At 35.6% G+C, this 26,965-nt stretch overlaps 1 protein-coding gene across 6 annotated transcripts; it reads left to right on the top strand.

Moving 5' to 3' along the window:
- Positions 1-1,199: 1,199 nt before the first annotated feature.
- On the top strand, positions 1,200-26,949 carry LOC117791084 (breast carcinoma-amplified sequence 3 homolog). Of its 6 annotated transcripts, none has more exons than XM_034630738.1 (9): positions 1,200-2,523; positions 8,452-9,601; positions 10,372-10,675; positions 11,919-12,810; positions 13,799-14,105; positions 14,755-15,002; positions 15,075-15,224; positions 18,018-21,050; positions 21,365-21,934. In XM_034630738.1, exons 2-9 carry the CDS (start codon positions 8,706-8,708, stop codon positions 21,589-21,591), a joined length of 6,057 nt encoding a protein of 2,018 aa, XP_034486629.1. In that variant the 5' UTR covers positions 1,200-2,523; positions 8,452-8,705; the 3' UTR covers positions 21,592-21,934. The 6 variants fall into 6 exon arrangements, 5 of the variants coding, with proteins under 5 accessions (XP_034486629.1, XP_034486643.1, XP_034486636.1 ...); XM_034630752.1 differs by lacking the exon at positions 21,365-21,934 and having other exon boundaries at positions 18,018-20,376; positions 20,547-20,646; XR_004618023.1 differs by lacking the exons at positions 18,018-21,050; positions 21,365-21,934 and adding exons at positions 23,817-24,622; positions 24,662-26,949 and having other exon boundaries at positions 1,201-2,523.
- Positions 26,950-26,965: the final 16 nt, after the last annotated feature.

Consider the following 26,965-nt stretch of genomic DNA (forward strand, 5'->3'; position numbering starts at 1 on the left):
TATTAAAAACTTGTATAAGGACACCACTGTTATTGAGAACATATTCCATAGCAGCTGTTAAAGGATAATAACGTCTGTTGTTACTGTTAATGTTAACTAACAGTGTATTGCTCTCTGAGCTTGAAGTTTTCAGCACGCAGCTGAGAGACACATCCGTTATTATCGATGACAGTCCTTGGACAGTGCTGCCCATTGCTGGCTGGTGTATAACAGTCTTTAAATGCACATCCTTCTAGCATCATGGCAACGTTATTCGAAAATCTCAGCATTTTGTGTGTTTTTAAAATATTTACTATTTATAACTTATTCGCTTGAGTCATTGCAATGTGTAAATCAATTGTTACTTACTTTTTGGCCACCGAATCAATTGAGTTTACTTAAATTTACACTTAATACAACAAATTTTATTTCTGCTGCGCGCCAGTTAACTTTCAAACAGCTTTTGTATTTCGCAGCACTTTTATCAAGCTCGTGCAACACTGTACACTTGAATGAGCAGCTGCTATCGATAGACCGTACTTATCGATCAACAGTGCTGCAAATGCAATAGCGCAAAAACGATAAAGATCTTTTATATGTTTAAACGTTATATATGCTGAATATTTAACTAGCTATTTTTTTATGTAATAAATGTGCCATTGAATTATAACTTTAATCTATTTTACACCCTTTATTTTCATAAATTGTGTAATAAAACACCCGTTGCTTAACAGCGATGATTGTATAGATTTAAACTTGCTGTTAAATTGTAGCAAATAATGCGCCTGTTGGCTCTATTTTGCGTCAACAGTGCGTTAACAGAGGAGCTTAAATTGGTCATGGCGCGCAATTTAAATACAAAATTAATTTTGTAAGAAAATTATGCAATAAATTAATAATTAAATGATAGTTTTACATTCGAAATTAGATAAAATTAAAGTTAGCATTTTTTAGAAGGTTTTAGGCTCGTCAGCCCTTTGGGCTCTAGGTTAGAAAATTAAATTCTAAAAAATAATATCAAAGAATCGAGAAAATTCTAACAAAAATTTTTCAAAAATTTAAAATATTCTTTTAAATAAATATTTAATTTTGAGAAAAGGTAAAAAAAATTCAGAACACCTTTTATCGGAAATGTACGTATTTGTGTAAGTACGAAAAATCGAGCCAGATCGGAAGTTTTTACCGGATGGGCAACCCTCGGTTGTTGGTTGCTCCAACCCGTATTTTGTCCGCACAGAACGACGACAGCACCACAACAACACAACACACAATCAATTTTGTGTACTAGTGCAAAAGTATTACAAAATAACAACACGAAGAAAAGTTGCAAGCAAATTAAAAGGCCAAGCAAATAAAATTGCAATTTTTGTTATTTTTCGACGGGTTATTTTTTTTGTTGTTTTTGTGTTGTAGTTGGCTGCACGGGCAGCAGCAGTAGAAACTGAGAAGAAAAGTGAAATCGATTAATAAACGCAATAGGCAGCAGCAGCAACAACAACAAGACTTGATGCAAATATAACAAAGAGTGGATCAAAGTTAAAAGTAATACAGGCGAAAAATAAAAACAAAACGCAACAGCAAAGCAGAGATTTAATTTTTAATGTCGCAGTTAATTTGTGTGCTAGCAAGAAGCAGCAGCAAAAACAACAACAATACCAGCAGCAGCACTACCAACAACAACAACTTCAGCAGCAGCTGAGGTAGAAGCTGAACGCAAAACAAAAAACGAAAACGAAGAGCAAAGAAAAGAAAAGAACGTACGACGCAGCCGTCGCAGCCTGCCTCTCTCTGCTGATTGTGTGTTTGTGTGTGCGTGGGAGCGAGCGAGGCAGCAGCAGCAGCAACAAAGGAGAACAGCGCTACGACGTTTTTGTTGTTCTTTGCTTCTTTTTTGTTTTTTTTGACACAATTCAAACAAACGCATACGTGAGCGGGAGCTTTGCACTTCAAAGTTTGTTTCTAAGCTCGACTTTGTGTTTGCAGTCTGCGTGTGTGTGTGTGGGCGTCAACAGTCGCCAACAGCAAACGATTGGGCGGAGGGCGTGTCAATATTGACGCAAGCAGCGCAGCCACCCAAAAAAAAGCAGAAAAAAAATACGCAAGACGCAGTTTGTTTGTTGCCAGCCAAAAAAAAAAAACCAAAACAATTTACTGTTGCTGCTGCTGCCGAATGCAACAACAATAATAAGAAGAAGAAGATAGAACAAACCAACATCCAACAACAACAAAGAATAGGACGCTAGCAAAACAACAAAAACAAGGGGAAAACGACAACAGCTGAAAACATATGATTTTTGTTTGTGTTGTTGTTTTTGTGCTCTCCGCTTCGTCTGTGCTTCTCTGCTGAGTCGACCTCAACAGCAACAACAACAAAGTCAAAGCTGTGGAACGAGTGGAACAGGAACGAGTTAAACGAGTCTCACACAGCGCTCTCTGTGAGTGTGTGTGCGTACTGTTGTTGTTGTTGCTGCTGCTGCCTACCAACCAATTCTCAACTGTTTCTTGACGTCGTAACAACACCGCAAGCAGCAGCAGCGCCAAGTGGTAAGTTTGTTGTTGTTATTATTTTTTCTCTTTTTATTTTTTTTGCTTTAACTTCGTTCGTTAACGCTGAGGCGCAAAACACACACATACATACACGAACGTATGTGTATGTGTGAAGATGTAAATACAGAAAGTCAAATGTAATATTTATGCAATTTATTTTGTTTATCTGGCGTTTGTTTTCGAAACTATTTCAAGCACACACAGAAACACACATTCATACGTTTTTAGCTCTTACACATCTGAAGTGTTTACATATTTATATGACCGTGTGTGTGCGTAAATAATTCGATTTCATAATTTATTTATTAAATTTTGCATAATACTCTTGTAAACGCCGTGAATATTTTGTGTTTCTGTTTTTGTCCACAAAATTTGCTTCGCGTTCTATAATACAGGCACACAAACAAATATGTGCATACACAGATACGCACATACATTTACATACATACATATATGTATAGTCGACATCATTCACTCGAATACACATACATGAGAGATAGAGAGACATACACTGTGCGCGTTAGAAAGACAGCGACAGCAACAACAACACAGCGAATAAATGAAACGAACTGATAGTGAAACACTTTGCCACAGTGGTACAAGTATGCATATATATGTATACATATGTGTATACCTTAGTTTACATTGTGTGATGAAATATAAAAATATATATTAATAAGTGACATTTGTAAAGATTTTAATTATAATTTTATGCATAAAACTTGCTGAATTAATTATTTCAATTTGTAATATGTAAACCTTTATTTAAAATACAATTAATTCAATCACTTACAATTTCTGAATCTTAAATATATACACTTTTCTAAGTTTCAAATGTAGCAAAGTTATACTAAGTAATATTTTGTACATTTAATATGTAAATGTACGTGTGGCAACAATATAGACAATGACCTAATGATATATACATACATACATATACTCCAATGTATACAAATTCATTTTGCTCTCTACGTTGTTTGTATTTGTACCACTATGCGTTACGCTCTTCTGGCTTAAGAAGAGTTCATAGGCAGAAAGAGAGTAAAAGAGCAGATAAAACAACATTTCGTTGCAGCTGATTGTTGTTGTTTCTTGTTTTGTTTTGTTTTCTGTTTTTTTTTTTTTGCTTTACTTTTGATAATTTCTTTTTGACTGTTGGGGTCGGTCTTTGTTTCCAAAAATTATTAGCACCAGCAACTAAAAATAAAGCAATCAAAATGGCAAAAAGACAACAACAAAAATTGCATTGATATGACACAACAATTTATTTATTTTTATATATAAATATATATTATGTACATATTTTATTTTATTTTCAAATTAAAATCACATCAATGTTCAATGGATTTTTGTTTTGTTTGATTTTGAAAAGTGCCTTGTCTTCCTCTCTCTTTCACCGTCTTTCTTTCTCTCTGTTTGGGCTTGTCTATCAAATGTTTGCCAAATATTTTTGTGAGTGGGTGTTTCTACATATGATGATTGAATAGCTGAGACAATTGAAAGCATAAATAAACCAATTCATGTAGTCTTCTTCTACATATAAATACATACACATACATGTATTTGCTAGCGAATTAGTAAATTGCCCATGTATTAGTGCGCTTTTGTTTGGAAAGCTCTATGCTTTGAGCTTACGCAAAGCTTGCTTGTACGTGTGCCTTGTACGTGATCAGAAACGTAATAATGTAACCACTTTCAAAATACATTCACATTGTTTATCGCTTAGGTTCAGTAAATTTTGTAATATTTACTTATGGTACATCATATTTTAATACTGTTTCATGGCAATTCGATCTGTAAATATAATAGACAATAATCTAGAATTCAAACTGAAGAAGTTTAAGAAACATAAAGACAATATATTTATAATTAGGTATACCATAAGTCAATATCTGAATACAGGTAATCAACTATAAAAAGTATCTTTTTTAATGAAAAACTAGATTTTATTTTATTCTTTAATTATAACAAGATCAAATATTTTTAAATCGCCTTAATTATACACAAATATTCAATTTGTTTAGGATTCTAAATAAGGATTATGAAATAATTTGATAGCTTGCACTTTATTTTTTTAATATTATTATAAAAAGATGCAACCAATTTGTTTAGGATTTTAAATTATGAATATAGAATAATTTAATTAGTTGCAATTAGCACAAAGCTGCTAAGATTTCAGTAGGTAATTCAAAAATCTATTTTTGATATCTTAAAAGTGAATAAAATAAAACACCTTATAGACGACTTTAATTATATAAAAATGTAATTGAGCTTTTTACATTAATTATGACTAATTCTAACACGTGCAAAATAATTATCATTTGTGATTGATGATTAAACAATGTGTTTCCATCTCTATTAAGAAATGCATTGCAATCAAATGATTAAGTCTTTAGATTAAGTGTACGTACTATAATTGATTTGTTATGAAAGAAAATACAAGTTAACATTTTCTGCAATTTTCTAGGCATATCGATTACAAGTCCTTTGACATGCTTATTGCACGTCTGTCCTTTGGTTCTATGGTCCTATGACGCACTTGAACTTACATCCCTTTAAACTCACTGCACTGTGGAGCGAGTGTTTATAAATGGGGCTTCAAATTGCATGGATATTTGTTTGATTGTTGCGCTTACTCTTCCTCGTTCGCTCTCCCACTCCGCCTCTCTCGCTCTACCACTCTCTTACTTGCTTGCGTTTTGTATGTATGCGTATTTATAGTAACACCTGTTCACAATTATGTGTGTGAGTGTGTGTGTGTGTGTGTCTGTATTGGTGTTTGGCGTTTTGTTGTGGTTTTTCTTTGTCCACCAAAAAGCGCTTTGCGTAGATTTTGTCAAGTGCCTTTTGGCACTGAACAGCATAAACAATAACACACGCATACAAACATACATACATGTATACATCGTTACATACGTACATATGAGCTTTTGTCTGCGTGCACAAAGAAATCGAACGAATGAAACCATTGGACTCAACTTGCTGACTAGCTGGCTTATTAACATTGACACACACACACACACCCTCACAGTCAAAGTTTTGCACTCACAGCTCACTAACACTAACACAAATGCGTCCCCTCTCTCTCTTGTTCTTGTTGTTGTTTAGGCGAATTGTAAAACAAAGACAAAATGCGATGAGTTCCCTCCGTTGACTGCATTAGTTCTGGGTGGCTGAATGGTTTCGTTGGTTGGTGAGAGAGGAGAGAAGAGAGAGGGAGCCATCATCTATGTGTGTCTGTATGTGTGTGACATTGCTTTTAGTTGCTGTTTGGCAATTTGTTGTTATTGCTGTTGCGCGTGTGCGCAAGTCAATTGAGGAATTCAACGTTTCTCCTCTTTACAACACAAAGAACACCCCTACTACTACCCCTCCCCCGCCCCCCACCCTCTCACTCCATGTCCGAACGTATACTTATTTCAACTAAATTTCAACTTTGCATGCGTCATGCACTTTGTGAAATAGTTTTTGGTTCAACCTTAACCCATACCTGGCCCACAAATATTTCTCTTCCTATTATTATTCCCCCCCTCCCAGCAAAAGTTGTGTAATTGCATTATGACACATTTATAACAATGTTCGAATGAAAACATTGAAATTTCCTCATGAAGTGCATTTCATATTGTGTGGAAATTCTAGCGAATTTACGCAGCAGCTGCAAAGAAGAAAGTCATTTTATTTTATCGTGCAAAAATGCGACGAGTTCAGTAAAATGTGAACTGTGAAAAGTGTTTTCAATTAACTCGAAGTTAATTCGTGCTGAGCAAGCAGTTCAGTTTGTTGTAAAAAGTGATTAAGACCATGTTTTTTTTTTTAGCTCTTTATAAGTATACGTGAGAGCTGACAACTTGTGGATTTGCTCAAAATTCAAGTGTTTCATATGTCTACAAAAATATGCAGGCAATCAAACCGAAGAGAATATTTGTTACGGTACGTCCGGAAAAAACTTCAGTAAAAGGCTCTATTTCGGTTTTGCCCCTTTAGCTCCAGTTTAACAAAACAATTTTGAAAAAATCTGAAATGTATATGTGCGGATTTATATTAATTATTATATAGGACGTTAATTAAAGGTTAATAATTTTGAATTTAAAATTTAACGCATAAATTTAAATGCAGAAGGAATTTAGGAGCCAATTCATGATCAAAATGACATTCCGCTTGAAAATCGGTCCAGTTTTAACAAAGTTATGATAGTTTGAAGTAAGTCAATGTTTTGACCTAGTCAAAATTGTTTCCCAATTTGCCATGATTTTTTACAACAAAATGAAAGGTCTCAGAATCAAGTTTAAAGTGTTGTTTTGTACTAACAACGATATAAGAAGTTGATTAATGGTGAAAACTCGAGATTTAAAATTTTTGGTATTAAAATTGATACCAAGATCCATAGAAGAAATATCTTTTTAACCAAATTAATTAATTTTAGACCCATCAATTTTACAAGTCAAAATTCTCTTTATTCTTTAATATAAAACAAAAATAAGCATACAGTACTAAAAATGAAACAGTTAGTTTCGGTTAAGGGTTCCAGTATTATTGCCATACTGATATGTATCGTTCATGCATTTATTAGTTATGCGCATACATTTCAAAGCATTGATCTTTGGCTTGTCGGATTAGCTCATACATTATTACGAATACGTCATTTTTTTCTTATCACATTCGGTTTTCATTATGCACGTTACAAAAAGCAAGCCCTTTTTTTTTTTTTTAAATTACCACATTCATGTATGTGTAAAGGCAGAAATTGCTTTGTAAAACTTTTAAAAATTTAGTCAAGTTCTTAAGTTGACAATAGAAAAACAAACCTAATGGATATTCTTTTTATTTTTTTTTTATAAATTTGTTTAATGAATCCTAATACCAAGAAAAGTTATTTTTTTGCAAAACAAAATATGTGAGTTTCTTATTTAGTCAAAAACAATTACTAAAGTTATTATTGTTATCGTCTTGATAAGCTTACGGGGGGGACCGATAAGCGGCAGAACAAATTATCAATTTTGTTGCCAAATTGTTTATAATTTCACAATGAGCTCTTAAATCTTTCACCTATGCCAGATATCAATATATAACAATTTGTGTGTGTGTCAAAAATATGCACGTTGAGCGCACATGGGTTAATGTTACTGTTGCTTTTGTGCATTGTTCATTGTGCTGTGGACAGCTGTTGCTCTCCCTCTCTCCCGCTCTTGAGCCTCTCTCTGCTTGGCCGAAAGCTTAGCTTTGCTATTGCTTTGTGCTTGCTTCGTTTCGTTTTCATTTCGTTTCTTTGTGTTGCTGTTGCTGCTGGTGGCCTGATGATGATAACTGTTTTGCTTGCAATGGCCGCCGCGTGTTAATAGTTTTTTTTTATACTTTGTTATTGTTTTTTTTTTTTACAATAATAACAAAGGCAAGAAATAAACACGTTACTAATTTGTTTACCAATTTTGCTTATTGTGGTGTTATTTTTGTTTTGTTTTGTTTTTCATTATCATTTAATACATAGAGTACACAAAGTGTATAATATTGTTTTATTGCATTTAATTTACGCCCCATTGAATGAATGTCGCCCTGTGGCATGTACTACATACATACATACATGTGTACACATGTATAAATGTGTGTGTGTGTGTGTGTGCAAAGAGAAGGCAAACTACACGTAATGCGCTAATAAAACGTGAAAAGGGGGTTACGGGTTGACAGTGTGTGGGTGAGAGGGGGGAGCAAAGAGTAGGGGGCGAAGGGCCTGGCACGAGTGTGCAAAGATTAAAAGCATTTGATTGAGACAAAGCAAAAAGCGACAAACGAACGCAACGTTTGGAATTGAAATACAAAATCATGAGAGCGCTCTCAGTCAATAAGAGAGAGCAATTAACAAAGAGAGAGAGTGAGGGAGTGAGAGTGTAAGCTTGCAGTTTGTTTATTTATTTTGCTTTCTATTTGCAGTTGACAACAGCTGGGCAGCAACGCAGGCAGCGCAGCAGCAGCAGCGCTTAAGTTCTACACACAGACAGGCAGTCTGTCTCCAGCGCTCTCTCTCGCTCTCACTATCACTATCCTCGCCCCCCGCACACCATCTGTCTGTCTCTCGCGCGCTCTCGCTCAATCGGTTTGCGAGAGACAAGACGAGACGAGACGCGACGGACGTCCGTCGGATCTGTGTGTAAGCTGTTAAAGGCTAAGCGGATCACATACATATAATGTCAGCGGACTCGCCACGCCGTCATCATCATAATCATCATTCATCTGGCGTTGGCGTTGGCGGCAGCAGCGGCAGTGGCAGCGGAGGCAGCGGCATCGGCGGCAGCAGCGGCAGCGGTGGTGGCATGGGATTACGCGGTGGCATGGCAATGCCAGCAATTGTGCCCCCACAAGCAGTTAGCGATCGTTCCATATTGGATTCGGCAATTGGTTTCATCAACGATGTGACGCTTGTGCATCAACCCGTTCAGGATCCCAAGGATACCATCACCTGGGCACGTTTCGAGACCAGCGCCGATGTGAGTGATCCACGTTTTGGCGATGATTGGGAACTGGAGGGAAATGCCGCACCGCCCTTGCTCCTCATCCTTGGCTATGGTCTTGGCGTTCAGGTCTGGGCCATACCCGCCAATGGTGAGGCTGTTGAGGTCTTATCCTGGCGCCATGGCGTTGTCACCGCCCTACGTGTTCTGCCCACGCCGGCAACGGCGGCCAGCGCCCTCGATGACAATGGACGCGCCGACGAGCCGGTGGATGCCTTTGCCGAGAAGCGTCCTTTGGTTGCTCTCGTTGATGGTGGCAGCGCTGCGGCTAGCCATTTATTATCTGGTGGCAGCGGTGCTGGTGGTGGTGGTGGTCACATCTCTGGTGGCTCAAATTCATCTGGCGGTGGCATTGGCAATCCCTCGACTGCCTCCTCCCACTTTAGTGCCGTCAATTTTGTCTCATTGAAGACGGGCGCCCAGGTGAAGACCATTAAATTCAAGAATCCGGTGCTAGACATTCAAGCCAATCGATCAGCGGTCGTCATAAGCTTCCACGAGCGGCTTGCTGTCTTTGATGCCCGCACGCTGGAGGATCGTCTAACAATTACTACCTGCTTTCCCAGTCCGGGGTGAGTAAATGGTTCTCAAAAGCTCCACAGTGGAGTTAAGGCGAATGAGCAGCTTTAAAGTACATTAAAACAAGCTTTGAAAGCTCCTAGACATTTTGAAGTACATTAAAACAAGCACTGAAAGCTCATAGAAGCTTACGTTTTTAAGTATGTTCAATTAAGCTTTAACAAGCTTTATAACAAATTTTACAAGCTTTGTATGCTCATAGATATTTTGAGTAGACTATAAATTAAGCATTATTAAAAGCTCCACAGTGGAGATAAGGCGAATGAGCAGCATTGAAGTACATTAAAACTAGCTTTGAAAGCTCATAGACATTTTGAAGATTTTTTGATTAAGACAAGCATTGAAATCTCATAGAAGCTCACGCTTTTAAGTATGTTCAAATAAGCTTTAAAGCTTCGGCAAGCTTTATAACAAATTTTGTTTAGACTATAAATTAAGCATTCTTATTTCGGTAATACTAACAAAAAATTAGCTTAGTGAGAAAATTGCAAGTAATTTTTACATTGCATTATAAAAAACAGCTGTAAAAGCTCATCAATATAATACATTTATTCAAAAGCTTTTTAAAAATCTTGAAAAGCGGCTTTTAATCTACACTTTAGCTAGATTAATCTAAAGCTTAATTAATGGCTTAAAGTTCAAGTTTGCTTAGCAGTTTAATATAGTTAAAGTGACTTTTAATTGCTCTACTCTTAAACTCTTAAGTTTAAGTCAAAGCTTTAATTGATTATCACATTAATTTATTGCCATCACTTTCCCACAGCATTAATCCCAATCCCATTGCGCTTGGTCCACGCTGGCTGGCGTATGCGGAACACAAATTGTTGCACTCAAAGCGAAGCGGCGGCGGTTGCGATGGCGAAGGTGTTCCCAGTTACACGGCAACGGTGCTAAATGCAGCCAAATCCTTTGGCAAGGGTCTGCGTGAGCTGGGGGAGCAGGTGGCGGCAGGCTTAACAGGTGCCAGTGCCGGCAGCGGCAACAGCTCCAAAAGCAGCAGCTTCGATTCGGCAACAGGTGGTGCAGATGCCAAACAATCGGGTGTGGTTACCATTATAGATGTCAAGGTGAGTTTCATTAGAATTGCACTTAATTTATACAAATTTTCATACATTCATCATTTAGTTTAACCTGCAACGAATGGTCAATTATCTGGAGTGCCACCGAAAGCGAAACCAACCGAAAATCACCCAAATCTCCTTAAGTTTTTGGGAGATTTTAGGTTGGTTTTGATTTCTGTAGCACCTCTGTATAAAAAATTTTTTTATGGAGATTTCCTTTTTCCTTCTTTTTTAAAATATAAATTTTTACTAACCCTATTTTGATTTATTTATATTGAATTTAAAAATTTATTAGAATTTTGTAATGCATTACGTATTTCATTGGCAGCCTTGTATAAAAAACTTTTTTTTATGGAGATTTCATTGTTCCCTTTTTTTCAAATTATAAATTTTTATTAACCCTATTTTAAATTTATTAGAATTTTGTAATGCATTACGTATTTCATTGGCACGTTTAAAAAGATTAATAAATTAATTCGATCACAAAATAACAAATGTAAAAATACATTTTATTTAATTTAAAAACAATTTATAATGCTAATAAAATTATGTCAATTAAAAATAAAAACTTTCTGTTTAATTTTTTTTAACATGAAAAACTTTCTCTAAATTGAAATTTTTAATATCACTTATTTAAATTTAAAAATTCTTGTTGCCAATACTTTTTTCAATTCTAATTAGAGATTTTATTACTTCTTTTTTTTTTAATTTTAAAAATGAAAATTATAATGAAATAAAATATTTAGGTATCATAATTTTTTTTTTTTAATGCAATGAATTAATGTAGTGGTTAGCATTATTTTGTTCATTGTTATTGATAAATAATGATAAGAAATTATCAATGTATTATTCCTCTGCTTATTTTTGTTGCCAATACTTTTTTCAATTCTAATGAAAGATTTGTTTACTGCCTTTTTTTAATTCTCAAAATGAAAACTTTTATTGGTGTTGCATTTGTAATTATAATAAATTATTATAAGTCATCGGTAAATGTAGTGGTTAGCATTATTTTGTTCATTGATATTGATAATTAATGATAAGTAATTTATAATGCTAATAATAATTATTGGTACTGCATTTGTAATTATAATAAAATAAAATGTTTAGGTATCATAACTTTTCTTTTTAATGTAATCAGTAAATGTAGTAATTAGCATTATTTTGTTCATTGTTATTGATAATTAATGATAAGAAATTATCAATGTGTGATTCCTCTGCTAATATGTGTACTTTTTTTTCTCGTTTTCAGCATCCCATTAGGGATTACAGTCCAACGACGGGCACACCGCTGACATCGACTGGCGGCCATGTGGGCGGTGATCCAATTGTTGCTCACTTTGTGGCACACAGCGAGGCATTGGTGGCCATGGAGTTCGATAGCTCTGGCATGTTACTGCTGACGGCGGATCGACGGGGTCATGACTTTCATGTGTTTCGCATACAACCGCATCCAGTTGGCTCCAGTCTGGCGGCCGTTCATCATTTGTATGTGCTGCATCGTGGCGACACCAGCGCCAAGGTGCAACATATTGCCTTCTCGCTGGACTCACGCTGGGCGGCCGTATCCACGCTGCGTGGCACCACCCACGTCTTCCCCATCACGCCCTACGGCGGCGCCATGGGCGTACGCACACACACCTCCCTGCATGTGGTGAATAAGCTGTCACGGTTCCATCGCAGCGCCGGTCTTGGCGCCGACGGTCGCTCCAGTTCACCCATATCGCATTCGGAGAGCACAACATTTGTGCAATCACTGCAGCCGTATCATAATCCAACATTACCACCATTTCCACGACCCGCTGTCGTTCAACCGCTTGCCCAGCTGCGTCAGCCATTTACATTGGGCTCGCCACCGGGTAGCGCCTCCCTGGGCGGCGGCAGTGGTGGTTCTGGTGTTGGCGGCTCTGGCGGCGGTGTTGGCTCCCATCAACGTCAGCGCTTGTCCTCGCTATCGGATGACAGCGGTAAACCGTTGAGCGTTTGCGCCACCTTTGCCAAATCAAGATCCTGGCTACTGGAGCCACCGACAGCGACTCGTGAGGCACCGCATCGTGTCCAGCGTAAGGCTGTCGACTCGCTGTTCGTGATGGCCGGTCATGGTGCACTCATACAGTACGATCTGGACACGAAGCTAGCCTCAAGTGAGTGCAATTTATTCATATCAAAACATCGATTAACTAAATTTAAATCAGGAACAGTAAATAATAATTTTGATTTTTTAAATTGAAAAAATCATTCACTTCTAGTAACTGTAAAAATACGTAAAATATACCAACATTTAATTAATGATTTTAATTATTTTACTCATGAAATAATCATTATTTTTGAGCAAAAAATTAAAACTCATGAAATAATCATTACTCTATGAGCTTTCTTTTTTTTGCTCAAAAATAATGATTATTCCTGAGTTTTATTTTTTGCTCAAAATTAAAGTAATAAAACTCATAGAATAATGATTATTTTATTTTTATAAAAAAGTTATACTGATTACAGTACCTGATTTAAATATATGAATTCGGAGTTTAAGAAAAGTAATGCCCCAAAATGTAACCTAGATGAATGAGGAAAAACTGGAATATCTTTTTCTTTGTGTGGTATCTTTTGTAAAAGTATAAATTTTCATTTCATTTTTTTTTATTTTTAAAATTATAAAATTGTTATTTCTCTGTCTCTACACAAATAAAGCTTCTTTCTAGAAAGGTTATAAATTAAGGTATACAAATAAAGCTTCTTTATAGAAAGGTGTTTATTTGTATGTCATATAAATCTGTAATTTATTCAAATACTCTCTGCTTTCTCTTCAAAAGAATAACTCTTATTATATTTTAATAATAGTAATTATGATATTGCTTTATTATTGTTTTTTTTTTTTTTATGTTATTTAAATTTACAAAGGAAATATATTATTTAATGTTTAAGAAAAATTGGCATCAAAAACGTTGGGAAATTTTGTGATTTTAACTTAACTACTAAACTTATTGAATTTTTTTTAAAATGAAATGATATTGTGAATCAATAACTTTATGTAAGCTTAATTATTTTTTTATTAAGTCATTACATCACTGACTCAAAAGCATTAATGCTTCAACTTTTTTATATATTCATTTAAATATTTGTGCTCTTTTCTAGATGTTGCCAAAGAGAAGATTTGTGATGATACGCCCATTGAGTTGGAGGTGGAGGCGAAGGCACAGTGGAATCTGGGCCGACGCAAGGATGGATCTCAAGAAATAATACCACCGCTGGCGCTGGACAATTGGCTGATCAAGGATCGTCATGCCAGCCTCCTTATGGATAGCGCTCATCATTTTGATGAGCCGGATGAGCGTGCCGAGAGCTGGTTAGCCCAGGTCGAAATAATCACACACGCTGGACCCCATCGTCGTCTCTGGATGGGACCGCAGTTCGTTTTCAAGAACTATAATACGCCCAGCGGGTAAGGATTATAAATAAAAAACTATAAGAAATCTTAAAATAGGCAGAGACTATTGTTATTAGAGCAAGAATATTTTGTTTGTGGTTTCTTTATTACAATATAAACATTTTAAGTGTTTAAATTCTGGGATAAATCTAAGAATTTAAATAAATTTCAAAGTAATAGAACCTAAATTTAAATGTAGCAATTTATTTATTTTACATTTCATAATATATTCTTAAAAGAAAAACAACACTGTCTGAATGAACTCGAAATAAACAATATTAAAATTTGGTAAACAACTTACTGATTTATGGAGCTTACAATATTGATTTTTTTATAAAAAGAATATATATAATAATACTCAAACCAAGGATCTCTAAGACTATAAGAGCTAGACCCTTGAAAATTGGTATGCAGTTTCTTTTTTACTTAAGATACATAAAAAGAGCTTTAAATATTCAATACTATTTTTAGTTTTTATAAGAATCCCAATTAAGATAATCCACAGTCTTAAGTCACTCTGATATTTTAAAATGTAATGCAATTAGGTATGTGGATTCTTAAGCACAGATCCATAGAGATTACACATTAATCAATTTTTATATATTTTTAGCGTTTTTTTCAATTTTACAAGCCATATTTCTGCATTTCTCCCCTCTGCTTGCAGTTCCAATTTAAACCACGTGGATGCCGAGGCTGTGGAAATTGGTGTGACCAAGACAACAACCACACCGTTGCCCTCAACGGCCGCATCATCATCGGGTGCATCGTTGACGCCAAGTGGCGCCATCATTGCCGCCGTTGAGCGTTCCAGTCCACTGAATATGCCCCTTAGTGCAGCTGCCGGCACTGGAGCAACTGTCACAACAACTGGACGTTCCGGAGTGCCGGTGCTCATTGAATCCGGTTCGTATAGTAAGTAAATAATTATTATTAATTATTTGCATACCATTTAATTGCATCTTTTTGTTTACGTTGCTTTTGTAGGCAGCATTGAGCAGAGTCCCAAGCTGATGGATCGCTTTCGTCATGGACATTTGGATTCGGATTATGGACATGGCGATATGCGTCTAAAGGAGGATCTGGCCGATGCCATGCGAGAGTCACCATCAACGGCAGCTGCGCGTCGTGAAACGGGTAAGTTTCAAACATAAAGTAGATTTTTATACTAGTAGCTATATCTGTGTGAACTTCAACTAACTTAAGAAATGATGAGAGACGAGCTCAAATGTGATTTAAAGGATATTTTTTTAGATATAAATTCAATTTAATTCAAATATGTCTGATCAGAAAAGCTGCTTAGTGTACAGATTATGTACAGATATTTAGTATACAAAAAACCAGGGACCGTAATCATTATAAGTTATGTTATAAAAATTACTTGGTAATGATTATATTTAAATATTTTTTTTTTCATCAATGATAATCAGTTTTTTTTTGAGTAATTTAAAAAAACTAACACCATAATCATTATTTTTGATAAAAAAAAAAAATAAAAACCAAAAATAATCATTATTTTTTATCAACAAAAATAGAAATCAAATATGATCAAAAATGATTTTTATTTTTTTAGCTCAAAATAAAACTCAACAGTAATTTACGAATTCTGTATACTGGGGATTAACTTTGTAATTTCTTTAAAAGGGTATGCAATAATATTGGCGAAAAGTCGTATAAATTATATAAATTAAATTTAAAAAATGTATTAGGTAGTCAAGGCAGCCATGATCCAATAAACCTCTTTGTAACTCAAAAAGTAATCAAGCAAGAGTCAGCAAATTTGGGATGAGAGTTCTCGTAAACCTTAGAAAACTAAAGCCTAGATTAGATTAAATAAAGAAATCACTTAAAAATATTAAAAAGATTGAATACAAAAAATAATTAGCTTTCTTTAACTATTTCTATAAATTTTAAAACGAATTTTACAATCAACCTTTAAATCACATTTGAATACGAGCTGTCATCATTTGCTTAATTAATTTGTTGTTAATTCTTGAATTATTTTTGTAATGTTTGTTATTTTTTGTTGTTATTCTCGACTCTTAAACGTTGCCGCTTTGAATGCATCTTTGTTTAGCGGTGTCTGGTTACGTTACGAGTTTGTTTGTTTTTTTTTTTGTTTAAATCTTGGTTATTTATATTAAGAGTTTTTTTTACATTTGATTTTTTACAAATCACACGCTTTATGGAAAAATGTTAAATTCCAAAATGGTGAATTATATGATTGAAAAACACCACGAAATTGGCATTGGTTCTTAATTTTTATCGAGTGTTGTTCGCCGGCAATTGCAGTGATATTTATACCATCCATCATCATCATATTCCTTCTCCTGTTCCTTCACAACTGCTCCTATAACTCATGACATCCACAAATACTTTCCAAAACTTTCCTTAATCTGTTTGTGTGTTGTAACTGTGTGTGTGTGTGTTTCCTTTACAAAACTAAACTTGTCTTTTTTTAAACTAATTTTTTCGGTGTTTTGTGGTATGGACACACTGGCTGCGGGATTTTCAGCTTTCCTACATAATTTTCCATATGTATAATATACAACAAATTAATTTATATTCTCTATTAATCTAAATTTTAAGCTAATCCAAATTTTTATCACAGCAAAAAGACAAATAAATTTTCACAGACACACACACACACACACACCCTAATTGGTTTCATGCTGCTTTTCCACTTATTTCAAATGAAAATTCCTGTCTCTAGAGTTTTTCACTATATACTTGTTTTTTGGGCTTTCTATCTTTGAGTGAAAATGCTCTTGACATTTTCCCCTACACAAACACACGAATATTTATGCGACTGCATGCCACCTCCTTCATTTTGAAGAAAAATTTGTGCTTCTCTTTCAGCTAGAGCCACCGAACCGCTTTCCTGAATTTCCACCAAATTTGCACCTTAACAAAATCCATTCTTCAACTGCAATTGTCTAAATTTGACCCGCAAACCTTTCAGACTCATTGGTGAATTTGTGTCTTCTCTTCTTCTCTGCTGTTTCCACGTCTTCTTCTTGATCTTCTACTTCTTCTCCCTCATTTTTGGTCTGCTTTTCTCCCGCCTTTTTATTGGGCTTTTTCTGCGTTTAATGCTTTCGCCGCGTGCCAAAAAAGAAAAACAACTCAAAATTTCAGTGTTTTTATGTGTGTGCGAGTGAAACAAAGACAGAGCGAGACAGCGAGAAACCAAGAGAGAGGGAGCGAGCGTGAAAGAGAAAGAGAGAGAGAAAGAGTTAGAGAGAACAGTTGAGAAGAAAGAGCACATAAAACTACATGAATCTTGAATAAGAAGCCAAAGCCATATAATTTCGTTTAACTTTCAAAAAAAAAAAAAATGTAAATTAAAGAAAACCTAAAATTTTGTTCTTCTTTAATTTAAATTTTTTTTTATCTTTTCATATTTTTCGTTTTTACTCAATTTCCAAAAAGCGCTTTTACTTTTTACGCTTAAAACTCACTTAATAAATAAATACACTTGAATTAAAAACTAGTAGCAAAGCATATCACTTTAGAAAAAAAATTAATAATAATAAAATAAAAAAAAGAAAATTTTTGAAAAATATGTAATATTATTTTTTATATTTTTTTTTCTTTTATTTTTATTTTTTTGAACGTGCATTTTGCTTCATGCGTTTTGTAATGTTGCACTTTACAAGTTACAGTTACTTATTTCAATTTGTTGCTAATTTTTTTTCTTTGTTTGTTGAAAAAAAAAACATATCAACAATTTTAAAGTTAATAATTCGCCTTTGGCTTTTTGTTTTCTACGAAAAAAAAAGAATTAAACACAAAAAAAAAAAAAAATAGAATTTGCGAACATGAAATGCGCTTTTCTCATAATTTGTTTTCTTCTCTTTCTCTTCTCTGTCCTGCCCGTCTGCCCGTCTGCCCGCTCGTCCTTTGCCACACAAACAACCACGAGAACAGGCGTTGCACAACAACGTTGCAGTCCCATGGATGTGGCAGGTGTTGAGGCAAGCACAGCTGCCACAGCAAATGTGGCAAGTGCCACAACATGCGACAATGCCTGCTATTATGATGCATTGGCGGAGCATGATGCTGAGCTAGACAACGATGATGCACTGCAGCGGGAGCAACAACAACAACAACAACAGCAACAACAGCAGCTGCAGGAGATGCAAATGCCACTAAAGCGTTCCCATAATGATGCCACAATCTCAGCCTTGGCCTCCGTGTTGCCCAACATCTGTAGCTACGAACAGGCAACAACAACAATGGCAACAAGAATTGAGAAAATTGTGAATCCTTTGGGCACAGTAACCGATGTCAATGCGGGCATTAGTGGTGAATTTCAAACGGATATGCTGGACGAAGTGGTGGGCCAATTGTCGGCCGAGGATTGTGTCATCCATGAGAATTGCGATGAGGCGCTATTTCGTCCCGTTGTTGCCATATTCAGTGACGAGCTGGCCGAGCAGCGCAAACATGAATTGCAATTGCAGCAAATGGATGAGGCAACAGCGAGTCGGCAACGTGCCGCACACGAGGAGCATACAAAGCCACCGGTGGTGTTGGCCAACAAATTGATAGTGCCCGTCATTGCCAAGGAGGTGGACGAGGTGATCATACAGAAAGAGAAGCAGGCCAAAAAGAAATCATTGCAATCTCAAGCAGCTGCCGAGGATGCGGCACAAGCATTAAGATTTGCCGAATTGTCGCATCTGAATAAGCCAAGTAAACAACAACAGCAACAACAACAACAGCCACAGCAAATTAACAAAACTGCCAGCCAGTTGAAGCAAACAACAACAACACAAACAACAACAACAACAACTGCCAGCGAGGATGAAACGCTTGAGGATGAGCTGCAAACATCTGTGAGTTCCACATTATCCACAAAATCCAATAAAAAAACAAAGCAAAAGCAGCAACAAAAGCAGAGCAACAAGAAAGACAAGAAGCAGCAGCAACAACAACCACAACAACAACAACCACATCAACAACAACCACAACAACAACAGCAACAGTCGGAAAAGGAGAATGATAATGATAATGATAAGCAGCAGCAGCCAGAGAAAGAGAAAGAGTTGGATGCGGCGGATAGTTTGCTGGAGAACAAGGATGCCATTGCTGCGGTGATGATGAGCAGCGCCAGCGCCCAAGGATTGTGTCTGCATGTGGAGCAGCAGCACAGCGAAAAGGAGCAGCCAAAGGAAAATGAGCGAAAAAAGCAGCAGGAAAAGGAAAACTTCAAAGAAAAGCAACAGCAAATCGAGCTGGAGGAGCAAAAGCAAAAGCAAAAGGAAAAGGAAAAGGCCAAGCAAAAGGAGCTGGAAAAGCTAAAAGAAAAGGAAAATGAAAAAGAAAAGCGCAAGGAGCAGCAGGAAGTGAAGGAAAAGTGCAAGGAAATGCCAAGGCAAAAGGAGCTGCAAGAAAAACAGCTAACAAAGGAGCAACAAAAACAGCTGGAGCAGCCAAAGTCAAAGGAGCAGCAAACATGGCAACTGGAGACGCAGCCGACAGAGAAGCTGACAAAAAATAAACCAATTAAACTGCCAGCGGAAGCGCAGCAAGAGGAAGTTCAATGTGCAAAGCTGGGCAAGGGAAAACCACTCAGACAGCAGGAGGAAGCGGCACAAGAGATAGCCAAACCACTGAAGCTGGGCAAGAGTAAAGTAGAAGAGCAGCAGGAGCAGCAGGAGCAACAGGAGCAGCAGCAGCAGCAGGCAAACAAAGCCAAGAGTAAAGACAACTTGCAGGCGGATTGCTTGCGCAGCTACAGCGTCAAGGTGCTAGAGATGCCAGCAACAACTCCAGCGCCAACTCCAGCAGCTGCCAATGTGTGGAAGAGTCTTGAGAGTGCGGTGCCAGAGTCAACCACAAGTGATTTTCCCAGTCTAGGCCTAACCAGTCGCAAAACGGAGAAACTGCTGCCAGGTTTGCTAATGCCAACAGCTGGCAAGCAGCAGGAAAGGGAAAAGGAGAAGCAGCAGCAGCAGAAGGAGCAAAGGGAAACAAGCAATTTTGATGATTTTCTGTTGAGCGCATTGCGACCATTGGAGGCATTGGATGCATTGCCACCGCTGCCAGCATTGGAGCCACTGCAAGTGCTCGATGCTGATGCTGATGATGAGAGAGCGGTAATAACTGGCGCCAGCGCTGAGAGTCTCATCAATTTTGAGAGTCCGCTGCAGGAGAATGTGGCCATGCCGCGTAAGATAACGCCACCACCGCGTGGTTTCACCGAACAGAACCTGATCCTGGCGCTGTGTGGTTCCTTGCACTATGAAAATGAATATGCACAGCTCTTGAGCAGATCAATGGAAGCCGCCGCTGCAGCAGAGGAGCATGTGGTTAGAACGGATTCCAGGCACAAATCAACATCCACATCGAACAATTCATCGGGTTCCGAGGAGTTGCTGCTCATGGAGGAGCCCAAAAAGCTAAGCAAGAAACATAAGCGTGCCAAGCAGCAACAACAGCAACAGCAACAACAACAACTGAAGAAGCAAGAGCAGGATGAGGATGAGGAGCTGCGTCCATTGATAAGCATAAGCATGTGTGAATCACAGCTGGAGAAGACACAAATGCCAGACCAAGATGATGATGATGTGGATGCGGATGTGGATGCTGATGATGACAATGCTGATGAGTTGGAACGCAATCAAACACTGCCCGAGGATTTGCTGCATTTTGTGGCACCACATTCCGGCACCACCACAGACAGCGAGGGTCCCGTGCCGGCAACCACATCCGATGATAATATTAATTACGGCAGCGATTTAAGCATATTGCCACATGTTGCTGCTGGCGCTGCTGCTGCTGCTGCTGCTGGTCACAAGCTCAAGACCAAGAAGCTGGAGCATAAAATCAATTTAATTGCCGCCATTGAGGCAGCCACCTCATCATCCACATCCTCGGCGGAGGAGAGCAGCGTGGAGACCAACAGCAACAGCAACACAGCTGTGACTGTGGCAGCCACAGCCACAGTGGCAACAAGTGAGCCAAGCCATCGTCAGCTGGATTTGTTGTCTGGCGGTGCGGCAAGTTTAGCTTTGAACGTGTCAAGTGCCACAAATGCCACAACGTCGGCAGCGGCCACAACAGTTGGCATGGGCGTTGTGGGCGTGTCCGGTGGCCAGCCGAGTGCCGCAAAGAAGAAGACAAAGCGTCGCAAGAGATAAGAATTAGCAATTTGTTTGTTGTGCGTCTTCAGTCTGGTGGTGCTGTGGCATCTCTATGCGCAGCCAGCAACAGCTGCCACGGATGTGGCACAAACGCCGCAGTTGCCACAGCAGCAGCAACAACAGCAGCAACAACAACAACAACAACAGCCGCAACAACTGCAGTTGCAACAGCAACAGCAACAAATGCTGCACAACAGCGCCACCTAGCGCAACAAACATGCAGACACACAACACAACTAACACACACACAACCAACTCTCTGTCTCTCTCCCACACACACTCCCACTCTCTTTAGCAACGTTGCTCAATTTGCTCCCAAAAATGGCAAACAACAACAACGTCGACACAGCTGATAAATAATTGATAAGAAAACAATCCCATGTCAACACACACAGCAATTGCGCTGCTTCGAGTCGAGGCGCTGAACACAATTCATTTGTTCTAGCTGTCTTTTTCGTACACAATTTGGCTGCCAAATTCGTCTTTATAGCCACAATTTCTGGCGTGCGACAACAGCAAAACGGAAAATGTTTATAAACAAAAGGAAAGGAAAAAAAAAACATATGTGATTATCAACAAAAACAAAAAAAAATAAAAATATATACGCGTATTTAGTAGTTCGTTTAAACTAAAATGGAAAATGCAAAAAAAAAAAAACAAAAAAACTATGGCTAACAATTTTTAAGTGCAAAGTTATATGATTAGCAATAAAAACAACAACAACTCAATATACATAAAAAAAATATACACACACATATATACATATAATATTATATTATATTATTAAAAAAAACGTAAGAAAAAAAAAAACTCGGAACTAATTTAAAAAAATGTAAATAAAAATAAAACAAAACAAAAATTGACACGGAAATATTTCAAAATGTAAAAACAACAACAACAAACACTGATTGCTCAGCTAATCACACACACACACACTCGCACACACACACACACACCCTGACAAACAGCTAGCAACCCAGCTTAACTTAAAAATTTTTACAAAATACAAATAAAAATGTAATAAGAAGAAAAACAAGATTTAATGAAATACTGTCCAAAGCCACAATCGTTCTCTATATTAAACACTTTTTAAGGCCTGCTTTTGTTAAGTTTCGTTAAGTTTTATAACGCCAACAACAAGCAATAACAATACAAAAGAAACAACAACAACAACAACAACCACTTACCACACAAACTGTGCACCGCAACACAAAACAACAAAAACAACGCTCTCAAAATATTTACAAAAAAAAAAACAAAGTTTATCAAAACTTTCAACTCGTTAATATTTTTGGCGCTTTTTTTTTCATTTTGATTTTTATAAATTATTTTATTTTTTTATATTTTACTTTTTGTTGTGTTAATTTATTTAAAAAAAATTTATATATTTAAGTTTTGTCTTTTTTTTGTATAAGATTTTTTATATTTATTAAGATTAAACTTTGGCAAAGCTTTCGAAATGTTGTAAAAAGAATTAAAACAATTTATATGAAAAAGAAGTAATAGTTTTTCTGTACATATAACTTGCAGTATTTATGATTTCCAAACAAATATTGAGTAAAAAAAATGTAAAAAAAAATTTAATTAAATTAAATATGTATAATTAAATAAATGCAATTTTAGTTAAAACTACCATAAATAAAGTGTTTCTATTTATTTTAAGTTAAGTGCGGGATGACAACATTTTACAGGATAACTCTCAAGCAACTTTTGATTATTCATTATTATTCACTTAAATTTGTTAATAAAAGAAAGTAAAAACATGTGATAAACTTGATAATTTGAATCTAAGAATTTAATTATGATCATTAAGCATATAATCATCATTGGCCTTAAAATTATTGCAATTATTAGTTTTTTTTTGCCTATAAATTTTTATTTTATCTAGGCTATTACAGTTATCATTAATATGCTTCGAATTGTTAATTATATTGACATTATTATTATTGACGCTTGAATCCAGAAAGATTTTAAAAGCATAAACTATCATTATTCTTTCATAAACATATCATGAAATTGCTTAAGTACAAGTTTGTACAGACATTGTTATTATTCCTAGCATTATCATTGTCATTATCATTATTACAGGTATTGTCATTGTTTATATCATTATTATTGGCATTATCATTGTTGTGTTTAAACTTTAAAGTCTTTAAAGTCACCTATGTGCGGGGATTATTATAATAATTTTTTATTATATATTATAATTATTGACAGCATTATTATAATTATCATTACATTAATTTACATGACATTAAAAGCATTGCGGGCATTCTTTTTGTCATTATCATATTTTTTATATTTATCCTCAGCATTTCATTAACATTATCATTAATAATGATTCATTATAATACTGATTCTCATAGGCAAAACCAATGACGTTATCATTATTTTTAAATTGCAAGCTTTTTGTTTTTGTTATTAACTTGGGAATATTTTATAGTGTCTGTTCTATACCTTGCTTATTTTAAGTATCTTCTTCAGAGTATAAACAAGGAATAATGCAGTTGAAGCAATTTTGCAAATTAATTTATTATATTAATACTGATTACAATTTAAATGTTTTTCAATTTCGCAGTCAACTTTTTTGGCACTGATCAGATGGATGGACTGCCAAGCAACAACAACAACAACATTAACAACAACAATGTAACAACAACACCAAACAGTAAAGGCAATCGAAAGCCAAACAACAGCAACAATTCCAATGCCAACACAAAGCAACGACAACAGCAACAACAACAACCACAACAAAAGGAAGAAGTAGATGAAGAAGATCAACGTGTTGTGGAACCCATGAGCACCACACCACCACCAACAACAACAGCAGCAGCAGCAGCAACACTGACAGCAGCAACAACAACAGCAACAGCAACAACATTTGGCAGCCACTTGAGCAGTTACAGTGGTGCAGCTACAGTGGTGCAAAAATTACCACAAATTAATACAGCCGCTGTGGGCATCGATGGTGAATTGGCCACTGTGGTGAATATCGATGTGTTTGATGATCAGTTGAGTTTGAGCAGCATCAGCACCAACAGTCGTCTTTCCTTGGAGGGCCCCCCCTCGCAATCATCCCCCCCGCTGAGCCTCTGCAATGGGCTGATTGATACAAATCTAATGCATTTCAGTGAAAGCGCTGCTGTTGTTGCTGTCGATGAAAATATAGATCGAGATCAAATTGATAACGATTCTGATGATGATGATAATGATAATGATGCTGCTGTTGGCAATGTGAATGCCACCGTGTCTATGCCAAAGTTGTGAGAGTTAATACCGAGGCCGACAACGGCGCGTTTGATGCAACATGCAACGTTGATTGGCGACAATTTTAATTTGCGGCGCTTTTGTGCCCAATTGTTTAATGCTAAAACCACAACAACAGCTGCAACAACAATCACTACAACATCATCCACAACCACTACAACAACAACAACAACAACAGCAGCAATTGAAGCTGCACACGCAAATCCTTAAGGAAATTTCTTTTCAATTCTCCCTCCTTTGTAGCTCTTAGGTGCTTGTTTTTTATTTGTTTTTTTTTTTCTATTCAAATCCCAAATGACACGAGCTGCAATTGGTTCACTTAAGCAAACGATTAATCAACAATTTGTGCTGTTTAGCTGCCAAAAATGCGAACAACAGCATTAAATCATTAAAAAGCGATGATTCCTTCAAAGTTGCTCAATTTTCTATATTATTTACGCACGTTTTTCAACACTTTTTTTTATTAGTTAACAGCATGCAAAGCTTTACAACAATTTAAGGCAGCTTAAAGCTCGCTTTGAGCATGACTTTTAGCTGTTGTTAAACAACACTCACTTGTTTTTCAACACTTCCACATTAAAAATCACTTTAAAAATTTAAATAAAAGCTTCGAGCGTTAAAAATTGAATAATTTCAATCAATTAAAGCTCATTTAAGCGCTTTCGTCAAGTAATTACAGCATTTATTGCTCTGTCGTTTCTCAGTTTGTTAAATTAATCTTCAACTTAAGTGCCAACTTTCAGCTACTGTTGTCATTTTCATTTTATCAAATGCATTAATTAGTTCAATTAGTTTGTTTTCCTATTCAATGTTTTTTCCCCTTTTTTTTTCATCGTAAAAATATTTGTTAACATAACGCATAGCACAGATCATGAAATGCAATAAGTATAAAGTGTTAACAAAAATATGAAAATACATATATAAAACAAATAGATCAGATCAGACCTCAGCTGAATGCCGTGATATTTAAAATAAAATTTAAACAAAAAACAAACAAAAAAGAGAAACAAAACAATATAAACCTTAAAGCAAAACAAAAATAAAATAAAATTACACAAAAAAAATATATAAAACACAAATAATTAAATAATATTTAAAATTTAAGTAAATGCATTGAAAAAGGCGATCGATATACGCATAAACTATTAAAGATTAAACATAATTATTATATAACTATATATATCGATATATATCGATATATATATACAGTACTACTTATATAACTTGTCTGTAAAACATGGGCATGTTGAGACCTATCCTTAACATTTTAAATACCATACCATACCGGTTTAATCGCTTGTTTTTATTTTTTTTGTCAAATTTTTTGTTCCGTTTGCTATAGTTTTTCTTAAGACTAAAAATACAAAACTCTTTTGGTATACAATTTTTTTTATATATTTTATACAATACTATATACCAAAAAAAAAATACCAGTTTTCTATTGAAACAAACACAATTAAGTTGTAATTCATTCCAATATGTAACACGAAATCCAAAAGCTATTTGCAAAAGAAAACATATCCATATATACACATAGATTGGTGCAGATACATTCTTAAACAGTCGAAATAATAACATGGCCTATTGACAAAAAATACTGAAATCAGTTCAAAAATCACAATATATATATATATAAATATATAAATACCAGATATACACATAAATAAATGCATATATTTTTTCGTATATATTGCAGAGTTACATAAGCATACATAAATAACATATATTTAGATATGATCATACTGAAAATGAAAATATTTCGAAAATTACAATACAGTAGAGCCCATGTGCATAAAGGTTGCCACTTCCTGATCCACCAAGAATAACAATATACACACACACATAATAAATAATATATAGCTAGTTTCGCTTTGGACAAACTGCTGGACAGGAACTTAAGAAAACAATGATAACAGAAATCTAAAGAGAAGGAGTGGATTAAAGTAGTAGAAAGAAAATACTAAAACATATTTTTTATACCTGTCGTCGAACGTCTTCTCCATGCGCATGTTAAGATGAGTAAATCTTAAATCGATGTGAAATGATTTATATATTATATACATTATATGCGTATACATAACGTATATTATATACTTCTTCAATACAAAATATTAGTTTAGTTTAAGCGCTGATATACTAAACATACTATATATAAATATCTGTATATCTATCGATCTGATTGATCGTATATAGTAGTATATTTGTATATGTATGTCTGTAATAGTTAAATAAGTACCACAATTGGCATTGCGATTCGAACTAACTAGCTTAATTGCAAAGTTTACTTAAAATATGTTTATTCGATTCGATTCAATTTGATTTGATTCATCGATAAATCGATTGATCAGCAAAAAAAACATCAATTTGTATACTTTCAAGTGTCATAAATTCATGAGAAGCTAAATGAAAGAATTTTATTAAATAAAATACATACTTAAACTACATTTAACAATGGCATTT

This window comes from Drosophila innubila, chromosome X (genome assembly GCF_004354385.1).
Source record: "Drosophila innubila isolate TH190305 chromosome X, UK_Dinn_1.0, whole genome shotgun sequence".
NCBI lineage: Eukaryota > Metazoa > Arthropoda > Insecta > Diptera > Drosophilidae > Drosophila > Drosophila innubila.